Raw genomic sequence first — 20,162 nt, forward strand, 5'->3', positions numbered from 1 at the left:
CATAGCAGCTTCTGATAAAAAATGTTGCCTTCTAGGCTATAAATAGCATTAAGTTGCACTTTGCTTTAAATAAGCATGTAACACCGAAGCAAACACAACACAAATGAATTGTTAGTTTATTATTTAGCTTTGTGCACCTAGAATGAGGCAATGAAATAGGGTCTCTCCTACACTGCATTATTTAACCATCTGCATGTTTCAGATTCATTACCCATGCTACAAGTTCCTTTTGGCTTATAAACTTCATCAATATGCAGATTCACCCAGGACAGTACGAAGATGACGCTAATGATTTCAGATTGCAAACCATCAAGGCAAAAGTAAACATAACTTTATTAACCATGTAACAAATAAGGTGATACAGTTATAAGCTATTTGTTATGCTCACAATATCAATGTATTCACTACTTTGCATGTATTCTTCTGCAATAAAATTTAAAATGAAATTAAACATTCTTTTCAGGTTGTAAATGTGTTTAGTTTCAAAACATTTCAAGTTGTAGTATTTAGGCACCACAGCCACAAATCATTAAATTCCATCCAGGTAGGACTTCCCTTGAATAATTCCTTTTTGGCTCAACAGGTACTTTATTTCTTTCCTTCACATTGAAAGTCATTTTTGAATGTCTGTCAATAACTTCAAGTAAACTTCCGTCATAAATGTCATAATTCTAAATATTGTTCTTTTAAGTATTATATAAGTAATGCATAGGGTTAACATTGTGCTTAATGGGCTAGCATTTCCATTATAAAAATTAACCAACTTTTAGAAACTATAGGTCACACCTACAAGACTAAAAGGTGCAAATATTGTTCATAAACCAGTATGTATTTATATTAAGATGGGATTTATCCCTTCCATCCCAGGCAAGCCAAGCTTAAAAAGCCTAATCTGATTTGCATTTTAAAATTTAATGTCAAACTCCTTGTTGATTTTGTCCTTCACCTTGTCTAACAATGTTTGCAATGAATATAAATCACGTGAAGTTATCAGGAATATGCAGACAATAAAATATTGCAAATGACTTGTTTGCTGAAGCTGGTCCTGAACTGGAAAGGATGACAAAACCTTCATTTGAAGATCCGTTACAACTTTTTTTTTAAAACTATAATACTGCAAGTGGGAACCTTATGGAAATTTTCATTGGCTCCACTATACAACAGACTTTGAAATAAATAGATATCCCCAAAATAGTCAAAGTGTTCTTTTACATTTCTATGGAAACCACCAGATACACAAAGAAGAGTTTGATAGCACAGATGGTACCAAATCACTGTTTCTTAAATAATCTTAAATAGCAGCCAGCACACAATTAAAAGTCACTTCATAGAGCACTGGAATGTCAATGTAAATTTAACAATACAAAGGAAACTGAATTTAAATGCAACTCAAGCAAAACAAAATGCCTATCGTGTTTTACTGGTGCAATTTAGAATATAATTTCCCAACATACCTTTTGATACTAATTATATATTTCATTTGGTAGACAGTTGCATGGTAAACCTTTATTAGAAAATATTCCAAACTGGAAGCTGAGGATGTTTTCTCATTTAAATGAGGGCAGATTTGGCACTTTTATGCTGATGTCTCCGATGTTAATATTTCGAGGAATTTCAGGAAGGTTCATATTCTTTACTGCTGATACAGCCCTGGCTGGAGCTCCTGCAAGACCAGCCTAAACAAGGATGCAAATATAAAAAAAAAGACAATGAGTAGAAAAGCACCCAAGAACACAAAATTGGTATTCAGAAATATATTCATGAAGGGTGGACTGAGAAAGTTGAGTTATTTTTCATTGTTCATTACTTCAACAAATAAAAAATGCCTTCTTTTTATAAAATTTTGTCAGTGATAGCAAATAGTGGAGATGTTTCCCCCAGCATTTGAAATGATATAGAACATTTTTGTGCAATAGATTCATAATTTGTCTTTACCAGACTGGAAACCATGCCTCAGGCGCCTGAAATATCAGCATAATAAATCAATTGAATTACTGCAGCGAATACATGATTTGAACATGTAATTCACTCTTGACCCCAAGAATATATCTTGAACAAACTAAAATTTTGGATTTTGCATCATTACAGATGCAACTACAGGACATTTTCACATGATATATTTGGCATTGTCTGCAAACAGGATTTATCACTTTGTATTACCACGATTTCAATGTTTACAGAAATAATATCCAAAGTACTCTCTTAAAAGAGTAGCAAAATTTTATTTAAAATTTTGACTATCTGTATAACGAACCAGTGTATACACAAATGTTGTGAAGCACAAGATAAATGAGGACAAAGGAGACTGCAGATGCTGGAATCCAGAATAAAAAACAGAATGCTGGAAGAACTCAGTGGGTCAAGCAGCATCTGTGGAGGCAAGAAAATATGTGTCGATGTTTTGGGTTGATACCCTGTATCAGGACTGAGGGGGAAGAGGAAAGATTGCCATTATATAGCAGTACAAGGGAGGAATGGAACAGAGACTGATAGGTGGAACCAGATGGGGAGGGGTCGATGAGCAGATGGAACTGTCCTGGGTGAATGGGGGCTGGGCGGTGGGATGCAGAAGTGAACAAAAGGTAGAAGAAACCTGGGTGGACAGGAGACTATGCATGGGAGAAGAGCATCAGCCGTGTGGGTTACCTGGAACTGGAGAATTCAAAATTCATACCATTGAGTTGTAAGCTACCCAAGTGGAATGCATGATGTTGTTCATCCAATTTACATTTGCCTCTCCATAGCAATGGAGGACAGACAGGTCAGTGTGGAAGTGAGAAGGAAGAGTTAAAACTGACACGTAACAGAAAATTTGAGATGGTCATTGTAGCCAGAATGTAGGTGCTCTGCAAAATGGACACTTAGTCTTTGCATGGTTTCTCCAATGTAGAGGAGGCCACATTGTGAGCGTGGAATGCAATAGGCCAGGTTGAAGGGGGTGCCTCACTTGGAAGGGCTGTCTTAGGTCCCTGGATGGAGTTGAGGGAGGACATTAAGTGAGGAGACTTGCTACCGACATCTTTATAAACCCACCGACCCACAGGTACCTCAACTATACCTCCTACTCTGCTTGCTGCAAGAATGCATCCCTTTTTCTCAATTTCTCTGTCTGCACTGCATCCATTCCCAAGATGAGGCTTTCTATTCTAGAGCTTCTGAAATGTCCTTCTTTTTCCAGAAACATGGCCTCCCCCCCAGCATAGTTGATGGAGCCCTTGCACACATTTCTTCCATTTCCCACATATCTGCTCTCACTCCCCACTCTCTCCAGACAGAAGTGTAATAGGATTCCCTTGGTACTCACTTTTCACCCCATCTGCCTCAGCATCCAACATATCATCCTTCACCATTTCTGCCAGCTCCAACATGATCCCACCACAAGTCACATCTTCCCCCTCCCCTCTTTTCTACTTTCCACAGGGACCGTTCCCTCTGTGACTTTCCGGTCTGCTCATCCCTCCCTACCCACTCCTCCCTGTCCGCTAGCACTTTCCCCTGCAACCGTACGTGTAACACCTGTCACCTCCTCACTCAGCATCATCCAGGGACCTAAACAGCCCATCCAAGTAAGGCAGAAGTTTATCTGCACCTCTTTCCAACCTGGTCTACTGCATTTGGTGCTCACAATGTGGCATCCTCTACATTGAGGAACTCAAGCGTGGACCAGGTGACCATTTTGTGGAGCAGCTGCTCTGTCGCCAATGGCCATCTCGAGCTTCTGGTTGCATGTCATTTTAACTTCTCTCCCACTGATCCATCTGTCCTCTGCCTTCTCCAATGCTATAAAGAGAATTGTAAATTAGAAGAACAACATCTCATATTCTATCTGGGTAGCTTGCAACCCAATGGTATGAACATTGAATTTTCCAGTTTCAGGTAACCCACACCCCAGAGTTCTTCTCCCCCATGCATTCACCTATTCAAATGTTTTATTCTCCCTTTGTGCACCTTTCCCATCCCTCCTCTCTCCCACTTGGTTCCATCTGCCCTTCAGCCTCTCCCCATCTATTTTCACCTACTACCTAACAGCTTCTGTCACACCCCTCCCTTGTACTGCTATGCAATCTTTCCTCTTCCCTCCTGGTCTGGTTGAAGGTCTGGGCTTGAAATGTCGACATACATCTTTTGCCCTCCACAGGTGCTGCCTGACCTGCTAAGATGAGGTCTTCGTTTAACATTTTATTTGAAAGATGGCACCAAGAGTACAGCACTCCCTCAGAATTACACAGAACTATCAACTTAGAGTAAGTGCTCAAACTCCGGAACGGGAATTAAAGCTTCGACTTTTTAAATGCAGGTGGCAAGAGTTCTAACAATTAATGTTGACAGCTTTACAACAAATGTAGATAAACTTTTCCCTTGCACTAGGAAAGTGCTAGTGGTTTTAGAAATTTCTGGTGCTTCTTGGGACCGGTTAATGCTAACCTTGACAGCAACTTCTGTCGGGGCTGACCCAATCCCTCAATATAATCATGACACCGGATTTAGGGAAACAATGCAAGTGGATCTTTATACTGTTCCTTAACGGCTTCCATTAATCTTTGAAGGACATTCTATCCGTTTATGCTGTTCAATAATAAACCAGTCACTCTGTAGGCTTAGTCATTTCATATGATCAGTTCAACCATTGGTTTAATCATAGAAAAGATTAAATTTGCTTATATCAATGCAATAACAAGTGGAGATGGTCAGAACTCACTTAGCCAATAAATGCCCGATAGATAAAAAAGAAAAAATGTTCACAGACTGTACATTATTTTACATAGGTGGAGGACCTTTAATAATCTCAAACGGTCAATTTTACTGTGCTTTCCTCAGTTTCATTACAGTCTCAAATAAAATCAACTTCATTAATTTTTATAATCTGGAAGATGACTGTAACCCCAAGTACTGTTTTATCTGCAACACTTAGTTGATTCTATAAGTGGACACAGTCATTCACAATGATTAGAACCAAGTCAATTGGTTCTTTAAACAGAATATTTAGGTGGAATTCTTTTGAAATTACTTTGAAAACTACAAATAATCAGCAGTAGTTATCCCTCTTAGGAAAGCATCAACTTAGCTGAGAGAATTTATTGACAAGTTGCTCAATTCTGAACTTGACCTACTTTTCTTTTCTCAGATGCTGATAGACCTTTGTACATGCTCAGCATTATTTTGGTTATACCTTAAAACACATGAGAATTTAAATTAACGTGTTCATGACCACCTTGGAAATCATCCTATCATTCAACAGAACTCAAGGAAAGCAAGACAAAGTGATAGACATCCCAAATTGAAGGCAAATTTAAAAAAATCATGTAAACAAATTCTCACAATGCATTCAGGAACTATAAAAGATTTTGCACATATACCCATCCAATTATATTATCGAGTCATGCAAATTAAAGAAAGAATAAATTACTGGTCAAGCTCATGCAGTTCAAGCAAAGGAATCACCAATGGCTTTAACACATTCTGGAAATTCATCTGTAAGAGATCAGCTAATATTATAATAAGTAATACATAGAATTAACTCTCTGGATATGGCAGATTTTAAAATATTAATATATTTAGAAAAATGACAGGGTGAGCATTAGAGAACACCAGAAATGTGACTATGTAGAGTGATGCAATTCTTTTATTAGTTATTAAAATGGTCTTTATGCAAATTAATGTTCCAAATTAAAAGTTTTATTGCATTACTGTACAAACAACAACTGAACAGATTGAAATGAAAAGTGAGGAAAATATTTTAAAAATATAATTTAGGAAACCAAATAAAAATATAATTACAATTAATATTTAGATGACAACTATAGAAAAGTTACAGATTAAATGCAGAAAATTTGATGGGTTCTAAAGGAACTTCTACAACTTGAAAAATAAAACAAAAACAATATGACAGATTAACAATTATATTTTAGGTAAATATCCCTGCATTAGAATTCATGAATGCAGCATTTTGCTGTATTATTTGGCTTAGTGAAAATTATAGATGAGTGAATAAGCACTGTAAATGTGTTTGGTAAGTTAAACTAAGCCCTTTCTTAAAATCTTCTCATAGAACAATCATTAAGTAATGAATGGATGGAAATTATAATGGTCATGAAAGTTTCATGTTCCTAGTCTGATGTTACACTCTACAGATTACACTACATGCATGCAATTACTAGAAAGAGAAAACAAAATGAAGTCTGCAAGTAGGAGAACAAAATGAAGAGAAACCTACAGGAAGAATTAAGTTAAGAATTTAACATCTAAACCTGATAACATCCCTACCAGGAGGTGCATTATAATGAGTTTCCCATGGTTCCCACACATGACCCATAACTCTGATGACATCATTTTGCTTTCTATTTGTGAACAACAAGAACAGGAATTATGGTGGGCCATTTAAAGGCAGTACCTGAGAGATTACAGTAACAGTATCTATCTGTCCTGTCTGGGAGATTGAAAGATAAAGGTCTGTAAGAGAGAAGAATGGAAATTGCTAGAAAGGTCACCAGTTTTGGAAAGTGAAAAATAATTTCAAGACCACTGAGGGAAAAGAAATGTACTTTTTAATGTTATACACAAATAATGGAGAATGAATGTGTCAGTACAATACAAGACCTTTTCCACCCCCCATTCATTCAAAAAGCATCGATACATGCTTGGCTATGATTTCACAGTCAGCTGCCCCAGTACTTGACATTTATCTTTTATGTGAAACAGGAAACAGTTGACTATACATCATGAAACAAATTACAGCAAAGCACAGCTTTGCTCCCCCTGATGTTCAACATGAACATTTGAGCTGAAGTCATGAATTGCAACCAGGAATGTGAAATTCAATGTTCTTTCTCCCCATTCAACTCAGAAATAACAAAGCCAATTGCAAGACCAGGAAACAGGTCAACTAACAGCACAGACCCCTGATGATCAAACGTGGAATGTTTATAATCTGTATGACACATTAACAATAATCATTGATGATTACGCAGGAAAATCTACTAACCCCATTCAACAGAGGGAATCTAAAACCTCTTGTAATTTATCTCTTGTGAAAGGATATTTTACATTTTGAATACACATTGTTGAGCAATTCACTTGGGAACATCCTAGCATGCATATACAACACAAGATGACTAGCGTGAGAATGAAGATAAGTATTGTAATGATTAAGATACTAGCATGGAAGATTTCAAATTTCAATTTCCTAATCCTCTTTAATAGCTAAACCTTGAGAATTTAAAATGGTTGATTTCTACCCCAAATCAATTACATTGATATGACATTTACATAGCTCACCACTTTACAATGGGTGTATAGGAAGAACAGCAATAATGGATCTTATCCCACCAGGGACAAATTCCATCCAAGTATTCTAATCAATTTGAACCAGGAGGAGATTTTAACTCTATGGCCAAATCATCAAAGGGACATTTCTCAACCCCAGAAGCAGGAAGCATGCATTACGAAATTACCAAGATGCTTCAAATTTAAATACCCTCTGTGTCAATAATCTCTTTAATGGAGCTCAAAATGTTTTTGCATTACATCTCCAATCTTGGGAAAACATTCTGTAAATGGAGCACTCACCTGGATTTTTGTTACTTGCAAGGAAGTTGATCTTCTTGTAAATTGGTTGCATGCAAGGATCCTGATATTTCACAGATCATAAAACTGATTATGATGTTGGCCAGTGTGCATGTGAGAAATACTGAACCTATGATGTCAGTGGGATGTGGCATAATGGAAATACAACTGAAAATCCCTGTTTAGGATTGCCCTTTTACCTAGATTGTCCTACAGATTGATCTGAACAACTTTGGATCAAATAAGAAAGTAGAATTGACAATCAACACCAGCACTGATACAAGGAGGCAACTTTTATGGATCAAGAGAGCAGCCAAAGGACTGAGTGGGTGAGTTTCTACAAGCAGCTAAGATTACATTGAAACTTCGAAAGGATACTAGCCTGTGGTATTTCCAAGGGTAGAGAATGTAATTAATATGTGGTCGTTCTTTTCTTCCAACTAATTCCTTTCTTTATTTTCCATTCCCTCCCCCAACACCTTTCACTTTCACTGTATTTTTCATGTCTGTCTACGTTCAAGGCAAATCAAGTCATTTTGGGAATGAAGCAGAGCAAAAGTGAATCTGGGAATCAATCACTCCTCTCTCCCCAATGGAAGCACCCAGTTCAAATAGCTCTCATTCCTAAAGAAACAATGTCATTCAAGGGATATATGTCCATGTTACATTCTCGAAAGAGCCTTGTGAAGAATAATCATTCTGTTGCCAGCAATGGTAAGTGGATCCTTGAAGGAGCAATTTTCATGAATCACTTTAACAATCCATCATGCAATTATAACCTGACCACAGTCAAGTCAAAAGAAACTTGAATATGAAAAATGTATTGATTACATAAGATTTCAATGTTGGATAATGCTTAGATAGATGGATGAGAAAAGGGACCAGAATTTAAGACTATGGCTTATGTGGGAGATAACCACCAAAGCTCTTTTTAAGTAACAGGTGGATGTTAAATTTTCCATGCTATTCCTTAAAAATCACAGTATTGACTATCGTATTGCTTAAATAACAACTGCACTCTCAGCAGTTCAAAAGTAATTAACTGCAAATGTTTGAGGATATGCAAGGTATGATAAAAGTTTCTTTCTCACTGTTTTGATTTTGCTGCCATACTTCAAATACAGTCTGAATCTGGCATCAGACCCTGATCTAGAGGAGAAAGTTTTATCTGTTTTTTTTACTTCAGAGAACCCCAGTATCTGAAGTATACTACAAGTTCAGGTGGGTGTCAAGTGGACTGTTTCCTGGGACGGCAGATTTACCATGAGAAGAGACTACGTAGACTAGGGTGGTATTCTCTAGAATTTAGAATAATGAGAGGTGATTACATTTAAACTTACAAAATTCCTACAGGTTGAAGGCAGGAAGAATGTTTCTCCTGGCTGAGGAATTTAGAACAATGGGTCACAGTCTCAGATAAGATACAGGTCATTTAGGACAGGAATGAGGAGAAATTTCTTCATATGAATCTTTAGAATTTTTTTTATTCTGGGAGGGCTGTGGGAGCTCAGTCACTGAGTTCATGCAAAATCAAGATCAATAACTTCTGGATATTAAGAGAATCCAAAAGATATTGGGATAATACAAGAGAATAGAATCGAGATAGGTCAGCCATCTGGAGAGCAGGCTCAAGGAGTATGATAGCCTACGTCTGCCCTTCATTCTTATGATCTCATGTTCTTTTTCTAATGGTAAATTTGGTGCATGAATACACAAGCTAGCAGAACAGTTCATAATTTCCACAATAAATGACATCAACCAAGTGGAAATCAAGGACTCCTAGTCATAACAAATAACTGATTGCAAGACAAGATGATATGAAATACCATAATCTGTGAAAAACTAACTGAATGACAATGATTCATACCTGTGGTGTACTTCTGGCCATTAAGATAGGAGCTTCCCTCTGAGTTGGAGGCCAAATGCCACTAGAATGAATTCTACAAAGCACTGCAGGACACTAATCCAGCTTGCTGTCAAGCTAATTGTCTTAAAAACATTTTGATCATGTCATTTACAAAACATAAGGTTTTAAATCATTTATATACATCTGCTTTGTAAAGCCTATTGTAAAGCAAATTTTTCCAAAAGTCAAATGAATAACATTAAAGTGATCAACTGAACAATTTACTTCAAACATATTGAGAACATTACCAAGACCAAGCAGGATCAATCCAGTGTACCTAACTACTACCCAGTCAGTCTACTCTCAATGTTAAAGTGATGGAAGGCATGATATGCAATACTATCAAGTGGCACTTACTCACCAATAACCAGCTACCAATCCCTAGTTTCCATTTTACCAGGTGCACTGAGGTCCAGACCTTATCACAGCCTTGGTCCAAACATGGGCCAAGGAGCAGAATTCCATAGGTGAGATGAGAGTGACCTTGACACCAAGGCAATAATGACCACATGTGGCACCAAGGAGCCCTGGCACAATTGAAACCAATTGAAATCAAGAGGAAAACAGAGTTTTCACACATGGTTTGGATTGTATGATGCACAAAGATGGTTGTGACTGAAGACACATGAACTGCTGATGCTGGAATCTGGAGCAAAAAAAACAAAGGAGGATGCTGAAGGATGGTTGTGGTTATTGGAGCTCAATCATCCCAGCCCCAGGGCACCACCACTCAATCACCATCAGCTGCATCATCAATGACCTGCCTTCCATCATAAAGTCAAAAGTGGGAATATTTGCTGACGAATGCGCTATGTTCAATTCCATTCATAACTCTGCAGCAAACAAAGCAGTCTTTGCCTGCATCCAGTAAGAGCTAGACAATGTTCAATTATGACCTCATAAGTGACAAGTAACATTTGTATCATAAAAGTGCCAGGCAATGACCCTCTCCAATGAGTCTAACTATCTATCATTCCCCCAAGAAACTTGTATCAAACCTTTCATGCCTTCATGGGTAGTTCATGGGTCTGGGTGGTGTATTCAAGTAGTCCAAGTGAGTAACTACCATTCATTTAGTAGATGGTACTACTGCAGCCACTGTGCTTTGGTGAAGGGAATGAATGTTTAGGGTAGTAGATGAGAAGCCAATACACAGGCAGGTTTGTCCTGAATGGTGTTGAACTTCTTGGATGTTGTTAGAGTTGCAACCATTCAGACAAGTGGAGAATACATCCATCACTCTTCTGACTTGTGCCTCATAGATGGTGGAAAGACTGTAGGATATCAGGAGCCAACTTGTTTCCTGCGGGGTAGCCAGCCCCCGACCTGCTCTTGTAGCTGCAGTATTTATGTGACTGGTCCAGTTGAATTACTTGTCAATGGTGTCAATGTCTACGATGTGGATAATAGGGACTCGGAGATGGTAACGCCAATGAATGTCAATGGCTGGCACATGAAAACTCCACCAAGTTCCCCCAAAGTCACACACCATCCTGATTTGGAAATATAATCGCCATTCCTTCATTGTCACTGGTTCTACATGCTGGAAATCCCTACCCACAAGCACTGTGGGAGCAGTTTCAACAGAAGGACTGCAGTGCTTCAAGGTGACACCTCAACATTATCTTTTCGAGGGCAGTTAGGGACTGGTAAAAAATTTTGGCTTTACCAGTGTTGCTGATATACTGAAAAAATTATTAAATAAAAAAAAATTCTTAAGGCCCTCCATCTGGCTCCAAAATTTAAGCTGTAAGCCAAGCTACTTGGGAGTAGCATAATTGTGTGTACAGTTACCTTGTATAATTATTTTCACTATAATTAAGTAAAAATATAATGCTACTTTCCAAGGCTCAATTTTATTGGATGTTATGGAGTCATACAACATGTGCTGGCCATCAAGTGTGCATCTAAACTGACCTCATTTTCCAACATTTGGCCCGTAGCTTTCTTTGCCATGCCTTTTCAAGTGTTCATCTGAATAATTAAAGTGCTGAGAGAGTATCTGCCTCTACTACCCTCTCAGACAGTGTTACAGATTTCAATATTGTCATTTAGCTTTTCTTTTAAGGAGGGCATTCTACAAAGAACAGTGTTGATGTACAAAGGCATCTTGGGGTCCAAATCCATAGCTCCCTGAAAGTGGCTGCACTAGTTGATAGGGTAGTAAAGGCAGCACATGGCATGCTTGCCTTTATTGAGACATTGAGTTCAAGAGTCAGGAAGTTATGTTACAGCTTTATAAAACTCTGATTAGCCCGCATCTGGAGTATTGCATTCAATTCTGGTCGCTCCATTGCAGGAAGGATGTGGAGGCTTTGGAGAGGGTGCAGAAGAGGTTTACCAGGATGCTGCCTGGATTACAGGGCATGTGCAAAGAGGAGAGGTTGGACAAACTTGGGCTGTTTTCTCTGGAGCGGCAGAGGCTGAGGGGAGACCTGATAGGAGTTTATGAGATTAGGAGCGGCATAGATAGACAGCTAGCATCTTTTTCCCAGGGTCGAAATGTCTAATACTAGAGGGCATTCATTCAAGGTGAGAGGTGGCAAGTTCAAAGGAAATGTATGGGACAAGTTTTGTTTTACATACAGAGAATGGCGGGTGCCTGGAATGCGCTGCCAGGGGTGGTAGTGGAGGCAAATACGATAGGGGGTTTAAGAGGCTCTTAGATAGGCACAAGAATATGCAGAGAATAGAGGGATATGGACTTGTGTAGGCAGAAGGGACTAATTTAGTTAGGCTGTTAATTGCTGGTTTAATTAGTTTGGCACCACATCATGGGCAGAAGGGCCTGTTCCTGTGCTGTACTGCTCCATGTTCTGAAGAATGGATTATACAGGCTTTGATATAGCAATTTTGACAAATTCAGAAAAAATTTCTAGAAAATTGTGTATAACTCCCTAATTTCTTATGGTTTTTGCTTAAGGAATACACAATGGACTTTGGATTTTGCTGATGATTTACTTGATTTTTGATTTTCCTTGGAATCTTTGCTTGTCATCAATGGGTAGTAGTCAAAACAAAAGTATGGCAATTTCTCAGCAACTTAACAATACAGTTCTAACAAAGCTCATTAAAGGTTTCTAATGAACATCCTCAACTAACTACATTCAGGCTCAGCCCTAGTTACAATCTAAGTATTAAACTCCTTTTCCTGAATTGCTAGAGAAGAATAATTACTTTTTTTAAGTGAATGTTTAAAAATCCAAAATACCATTCAAAAGATGATGCATTCATTTTGACAAAGGACAGCAAGAGTTAAGCAGGGCTTTCTTTCAAAAGCTTGTATCACGTATTTAGTACAATTTTGATAGACTGACAAAATATTGTTAGATGTGATGGGAATAAACATTTTTGTTGAACCATATTAAAAGCAGATACTGAGACAAATAGCTCAAAGGCTCAGTTAAAATTTCTAGTTTGCAATCCACATAATTTACTATATCATGAATGCAGAGTTCACAGTTTATAAATTTATTAGCACACCACTTCTCATTCTTTTGAATGCAATTTATTTTCTGCAGCCAAAGGTTTCCTATTCACTTGCCCAATCAGCAAAGTCAGTGCTTTTTAAAAAAAAAGAAAACAGGGTCCGATATGCTTCAGAAATGGGTTGCCCGCTACTGATACCAAGTGCCAGAATCAATAATCAGCAGCTCATTATAACATGGATTGCATCGGAAAAAAAATTCTTTGCGCTTCATTCCAATGATGTGGTTCAATTCCAACTTCAAAATGCCCCATCTTTTCCTAGTTCTTACTGCCAAGGTCAGTTTGTAAATTGTGTTTTCAGCTATATTTAATTATAAATACAGTAAAATTCTGTGGTGCTGAATTAGTAGATTTTCTGGACTATTGGATATTACTCCCACTAATACTCCAGCACTTTTAATTCATCTTTTTCTTTAAAGAAAAATGGTGTTACACTGTAGTATAATAAAATGTTCCCGTAAACCTGGTATAGGGAGCATGGGAAACGGGGCCCCAGTGAGCCAGATGCCAAAACATCAGGATTTCCAAACAAATGAGATACTAGATTACTGGAGTTTGACTGTGGTTTAAAGCCTACCAGTTTTACGGATCTACAAGTAGACTGACACTAGCTAAACTAAATTTCCTTCAGATTTAGGTTTTATACTTAAAATACTGTAGTAAGAAAGTAAAGTTTAGTAAAGATTTTAGATGGACCACAATTGCAGTGCTGTGCAAGGAGTGGTGTGCCATTCTAGAACATTAAGGACACTGACACAGAGTATCATTGTATATTCAGTGAAACAATATCAGAGATGGAACACTATAGCATGAAGGGGACACAGAAAGACAAATTACTTCCACTGAACCAAAGCAGGAATACAGATTTAATAGAGGTTTGTAAAATAATGAAAATTTGGGTGAATGACATTAAACTATTTCTGGTGGTTGGTGAATAAGCAACAGGGGGCAGACAATTTCTTTATCCAAAGATGATGGAAAGTCACACCATTGGAAACTAAGGGAAAGAGCAGGGTGATGCAATTATTCCAATTACTCCAAGAAAGTACCACACAGACGAGGGCCCATAAGTTCCCCTTCAGCACTATAACGGTTCTGCAAGTTCTCAGAAGTTCAGTTTGTCTTCGGGAACATTGCAATGTACTGTACTACCACACTACACAACCCAAAAATCTATTTTCCACCATTATGGAAGATGTATTTAAACATCCAAATGGAAATTACCACATGGCTGGTATTTGCACCTGCATATTGTGCAACTTTTCTGAAATTTGGCTGTATTGATTTCAAAGTGGCCGACTCTTCAAAATGGCCTAGTAAGCCATTCAATTGCAAGGGAGAGGCAATAAATGCTGGCCTTGTCAGCAATACCTAGATCCCAAAAAATGAATCAAGAAAAGCATGGTACAGTAGCATAGCAGTTAGCGTAACACCATTACAGCGCCAGCGATCGGGGTTCAATTCCCGCCGCTGTCTGTAAGGAGTTTGTACGATCTCTCCTTGACTGTGTGGGTTTCCTCCAGGTGCTCTGGTTTCCTCCCACATTCCAAAGATGTATGGGTTAGTAGGTTAACATGGGTGTAATTGGGCGGCATGGGCTCATTGGGCAGGAAGGGCCTGTTACTGTGCTGTATAAAGTTTAAAAAAAAGAAATAGTGCCAGAAGATGGATTTCTTCCCCAGTACTTGAACTACATCATTGGCATAGACTTTTCCATCCTGTTAGCACTGTGCCATACATAATAGCTCTTTGATACCAAAGTAGCAATGAAGTTTGAAGTTATATTTTAGGATCCAAAATAGGAAAGAAAACATTTCTTTCTTTGGATATAAAATATCACTAATGAAAAGAGTAAGACTATGCTTGGTAATTTATATACAGAATCTGTAATAATAGAATTTATAGCCAAGAATCAGAATATTTAGCCAAAAATACCCATGCTAATGGTTATACTAGCCTCTACCCATCAAACATCACCTACCTTACCTGCTCAGCAACTTCAGCATTTCAAACATCCAATAGACTTGACTGGAAGGTTTTGTAACAAATATTCCAATCTCATTTGGAGTTATTAGGGCTGTTGACCAGAAGCTTTGTCAACATGAGAGATTTTAAGGAACATGTTAAAGAAAGAGGATTTCGGACACACAATCCTTCATTGCTGAAAGCACAACTGCCAATGTTGGAGCAATTAAATTCAGGGATAATCAAAAGGATTAATTGGAGGACCACAGATTTCTCAGAGGATTATAGTGCCAGAGATCACTGAGGGTCAAGGTTCCAGAATATTTTCAAAACAAGGATGTGAATTTTAAAAAAATTGCTTAACCAGGAGACAATGCAGGTCAGCAAGTGAAAAAGGCAATGGGTTTCCTTTTATTCTTTCTCCTTCGTGTTTATCTAGCTTCCATTTAAGAAGATAGACATACTAGTCATTTTAACTACTTCATGTCATAGTAAGCATCACATTCTAATTATTACTGTGTGAAGATATTCTGATTTCTTTATTGGATTTACTAGTGGCTACCTTCTATTTATGGCACCTTGTTTTGGATTTGCTACAAATGCAAGTTTTCAAAATGTCTGATCTATAGACCCCTGAGAATTTTATTCGATCACCTCTCAGCCTCACTCTAGAAAAGAGCCTCAGATGGTTCTGTTGGAATATTGATCAATGAGCAGTCACATGTTATCAGAACAGAGATTTTGTTCTGCTATAGAATTCCTTGCCCATCATTAATTAAAGCAAATAAATTTAGATAATAATAGGAATCAGGCATTCTTTCACAACCTGATACCATCAATGGTTATATGATAGACCAATATGGATGCCTCCTGTCAACCAACTGAGACAGTATTGAAGCTCCAATTCAGGAATCAATAAAGCAGCAAAGAAACTACAACTTGATATGAAATTAATATCAAACCTCTTCCGTGGATGCTCACATTATGTTGGGAGCCAAAGGTTGCAGTAAAAAACCACAAAGGAACTAAGCATGCAGATTTTGTTACCACCACCTTCGTTGGTAATCTGGTGAGGTTGACTTTACATTGTTTACAAAACTAACCATTTTTATTCCAATGATTTTTAATTAAGTTAAGTTGAGACAAAGGGAAGTTAAAATCTACCCCATCTGTATTAGGAGAGTTTGATCTACTTTTGATCTGAGCAAGAACATAACTATGTCACCTGGGAGGAATCTGTAAAACCACCAGTCAGACAGGGAAACTGGCAATGTTTGATTAGTATAAATTCTCTGTAAAAGGGGAGAGTTTGAAAGACTATTAGTTTAACTATAATGGGTTTTTGGAGAGCCTAGAGTAGTAGGTTCAAAACAACATTAAATCAGGATGCTTCATCATGGCTGATCCAATCACTTACCACATCATTATCCCTACCCACCCCCCAACTCCATTTTCTGGCTTGAACTGTATGGCCCTTGATCCTCCTACAGTCCAAAAATCTCTCTCATCATTAAGTGCCTTAGCAGCTCACTGGTAAGATTCGAAACCCACAGAAAAAAATTCCTCTGCAAACAACTATCTAATTTCATGAGGATGGATGAATATTCCTTTTGAAATCACTGATCTTTCCCATTTCCACTAACCTTGTGGGCAGCAAATTCCTGATTACACTTCTTATGTTTCACCCCTCACCACCCTGTCCCCTTATCTTAAATCTATGTTCCCTTGGCTTTTCATCAGCAAATGAAAACAGGTTTTCTTTATTATCTTATCATAATCTCCTACATTTCTATCAAATCTCCCCACTAACCGCCTTTCCTCTCAAGAGAGGAAACCCAGGTTCACCAACTTCTAGACTAATTTTTAATGGGGATAAAAATTACTTGGAAATGGGAAAAAGAATGTTACCTTTTTCCCGTTTCACTCAGCTTTCCAATATTATTTTGACTTGGGAGGGGAATAGGACAAATGCATTTTGAAGAAGTTGTGAAATAAATACTGAAACTGTTAGCAATATAGACTGATCTGTCAACATCATATTTCTCCATCAGAAGCCAAGCAACCCATTTTACAATTTAAGAGATGAAGTTATTTGTGGAAAAAGGCATAGTTATGGTGAAAAGGCACAAATTGAGTACGAGTACATGGGGGAATTAGCAATGAACATTAAGAGGCTATTAGATTATAGTATGCATAAAAGTGTAACTCAATCCTACACATGTATACACACACACACACACACACACACACACACACACACACACACGAGTTTTGGCATGGGTTGCTGAATAATATTCAGACTGATGACTTTGCTGATTTTTTTTGTCCCCATCCCAGATGCACTGTTACCAACTTTGCTTGACACCAAATAATAGGCACAGTATGCAGGTCAAATGAGAGGTTTTTTTGAAGTGAGAGCCACTTAGTATTATACACTCAATCCGCTTTTAGTTTTTAAGGAAACAGCACATTAAATTTGTGGGTTTATCATTGTTTATTTGGAAAAACTTAAATATTTCTGGTTAATGCACATGCAAATTCCTTCATGCCAATCTCAGCAAAACTTGCTTATCTAAAATTCCATCACCGATATTTGTGGACAGAGCAGAATAATGTTCAAACTTATCAAGGGCATGTTATAATGCATCAAGCTACCCAAATTATTTGTTAAGAGCTTTCCTTAGCACTGCAAACAAGCTGGCTGTTGCTACTAAAGAATAAGCTATGGCAGAAGGCACAATAAACATGCAGAATACACAATCATGCAAGTTAAAAGGTATTTCCTACAAGGTGTATGATTCTTACCTCAGATTTTTCCATTTTGTTCTGGGCATCAATTTGAGAAACAATTTCATTCATATTGGTCTCCAAAACCATTCCTCCCATTACCATTTCTGCCAAAATATTGTGAACCTTAGGAAAAATATATTAAAAAAAAAATCACTTAAATACAGATAGATTTTAAGGAAACCATTGGCAAGTTCCAGAACTACATATTGCCAGGGAGTAATTCAGCTTTTTGCCTCCAGTAAATAAATTAATGGAATGCACAAAGCATAAACCCTAACTGAAAGTACATCATTTTTAAAAACATTTTTTTTCAAGAAATACATGTATATTTTTAAAGATTAGTTAGACATGACCCAAATGTTTGCACAATTATGAACTGGCAATTCCTCTTTCAGAACAGAGAGGTTATTGAATGCAAACCATCATTTGGCATTGTTTCCTACACAACTCATTTGAACTTTTGCCTGAAGAATCTAATCTTCCTATCAAACTAACATATTATAGATGTTTTTGACAGCTAAAATGTCAATGAACCAGCTGTACTATTTCATACTTGCACAAACATAATTCCATACAATTGCGCCATGGAGAATTCTACCAAAAAGAGGGCCAAGAAGATGGTACAACACCAAGAGGGGAAAACATTGGAAGCAAATCCAATGAAAATAATCATCCACACTGAAATCTTCACATCACGTTCTTCTCTCAGCAAGTGCCAAGCAGCCAAGTTTATGAGTATTTTCACTATTTAGCAAAAGGGATCATGGTACCTCCAATTAAATACTACTAAGTGAATAAAATGGGGAAATTTTTTTATTTTATCTATGGGTTGGCTCCATATAAAATGACAGAATCTGATTCCATTAATCAAAATCAGTATTATAAACAGCATTTTTTGACAAACACCTAAATGTATCATAATGCGTAAAATATTAGCACTACGTTGATACTGATTTAGCATACAAAAGCAACACAGTATGATTTTAGTGCTTTTGAAATGGCACTTAGTTACGAAACACACTGGGTACCACTGTACCATCAGGCTGCAGCAAACTATCAGAGACTACAGACAAAATCTAAGCACTGTACTAAGAAGTAATATAGCACAGTACCACAAAATATAATGAGAAAAAATGGATATGGACAATCATTAATTAAGTGTATACATTTCAGAGTGGCAGATAAATTCAAGATAATTCATACCAGAAGAGGAAACACCTACATGTGATAATTTGAATAATGTGGTGTAAATGTATGATTAAATAAATCCCACAGAGTCATGAAATGGAAAATTCTGAGTCTCAAATGTACAAGAGCAAAATATAGGTCCACCAAGCACTAAAGGTTCACTTTAACGAACAACCTGTACAAGACTGTCAGAAATGCATATAGTTAAACCCTGGAAGTGATGGATGAAGCCAGGGAGGATTTCTACTCCGACCTGGAATAAAACCCTGCCTGTATCCCAGAGGGAGATGGATTGATCTCTGTGGTCAACTTCAATGCCAGGGTTGGAAAAGATGCAAGACATGACTGAGAAGAAGGGGTAAGCAAAGTTACTTCCAGTGGAGTCCTCCTGATAAAATATTTGCAGTACCGTCTTGTCATTACCTAGACTCTGTTTCAGAGAGAAGAGCACAAGACCTTATAGCAACACCCCCAGTCTAGGCACTGGTACCAGTTAATTATGTGATCATCCAAGCAAGGAACCACAAGGACACTTGCATCACCCAGTCTATGACAAGTACCAATGACTGATGAGTTAATCACCACTAATTCCCATGCCTGACTCCAGAACAATGGCAACCACAGAAACACTGTGGTATGAAAATCAACACTCAAGGGCATTGTAACGATAGCTCTCCTCACATAGCACCTCACAGACAACCCAACAACACCCAACCAATAGAAGCCAGTGCCTTACATCCACCACTATCAGTCCCGTGAAGATGCTTTTGGCTTCAGGATTAATTTGATGAGAATGACAGGAAACCCAAGAGCTAATTAACTGCAAATTCAAGACAATCTCAGACTGAAAAACCACTGTGCCTGGAAGGAAAAGAAACAGCTTTACAAGCACCTGAAATCCAATATCCAACAAAATTACTATGACCCAAGGAACAGAAGGTGGACAGAAAGATTATAAGAGATCCAGTAACTCACTGACAACCACAACATTCTTCAGCCCTGTCAAGCCAGCTAGGACCCAAACACCCAAAGGCCTACCTTGGCGACAGTGAAGAACAGAGATGACTTATCAAGAACAAAGAGGTAATCCATGCCTGTTGGATGAAACTCTTCAATCTGACTCAGACCTTGACGGTGAATGCCATCAACTCTACAGCAAGCTAAATCATCTACTCTTGGTTCTGACCATTACGGACAAAATGTCAAGAAACATGACACAAAAATTGGTGGTGTTTGTAGATGATATGAAAATTGTTGGGAA

The 20,162-nt window shown here is 37.8% G+C and overlaps 1 protein-coding gene across 1 annotated transcript in view; it reads right to left on the reverse strand.

Moving 5' to 3' along the window:
- Positions 1-309: 309 nt before the first annotated feature.
- Positions 310-20,162, reverse strand: part of LOC127572825 (AP-3 complex subunit sigma-1) — a 61,019-nt gene continuing 41,166 nt past the window's right edge. The window contains exons 5-6 of the mRNA XM_052020479.1: positions 17,729-17,836; positions 310-1,676 (exon numbers count right to left, since the gene is read on the reverse strand). Coding sequence (XP_051876439.1) covers positions 1,548-1,676; positions 17,729-17,836 — 237 coding nt within the window. The 3' untranslated portion in view covers positions 310-1,547. The remainder of the gene's footprint in view (positions 1,677-17,728; positions 17,837-20,162) is intronic.

Source organism: Pristis pectinata, chromosome 7 (assembly GCF_009764475.1).
Source record: "Pristis pectinata isolate sPriPec2 chromosome 7, sPriPec2.1.pri, whole genome shotgun sequence".
NCBI lineage: Eukaryota > Metazoa > Chordata > Chondrichthyes > Rhinopristiformes > Pristidae > Pristis > Pristis pectinata.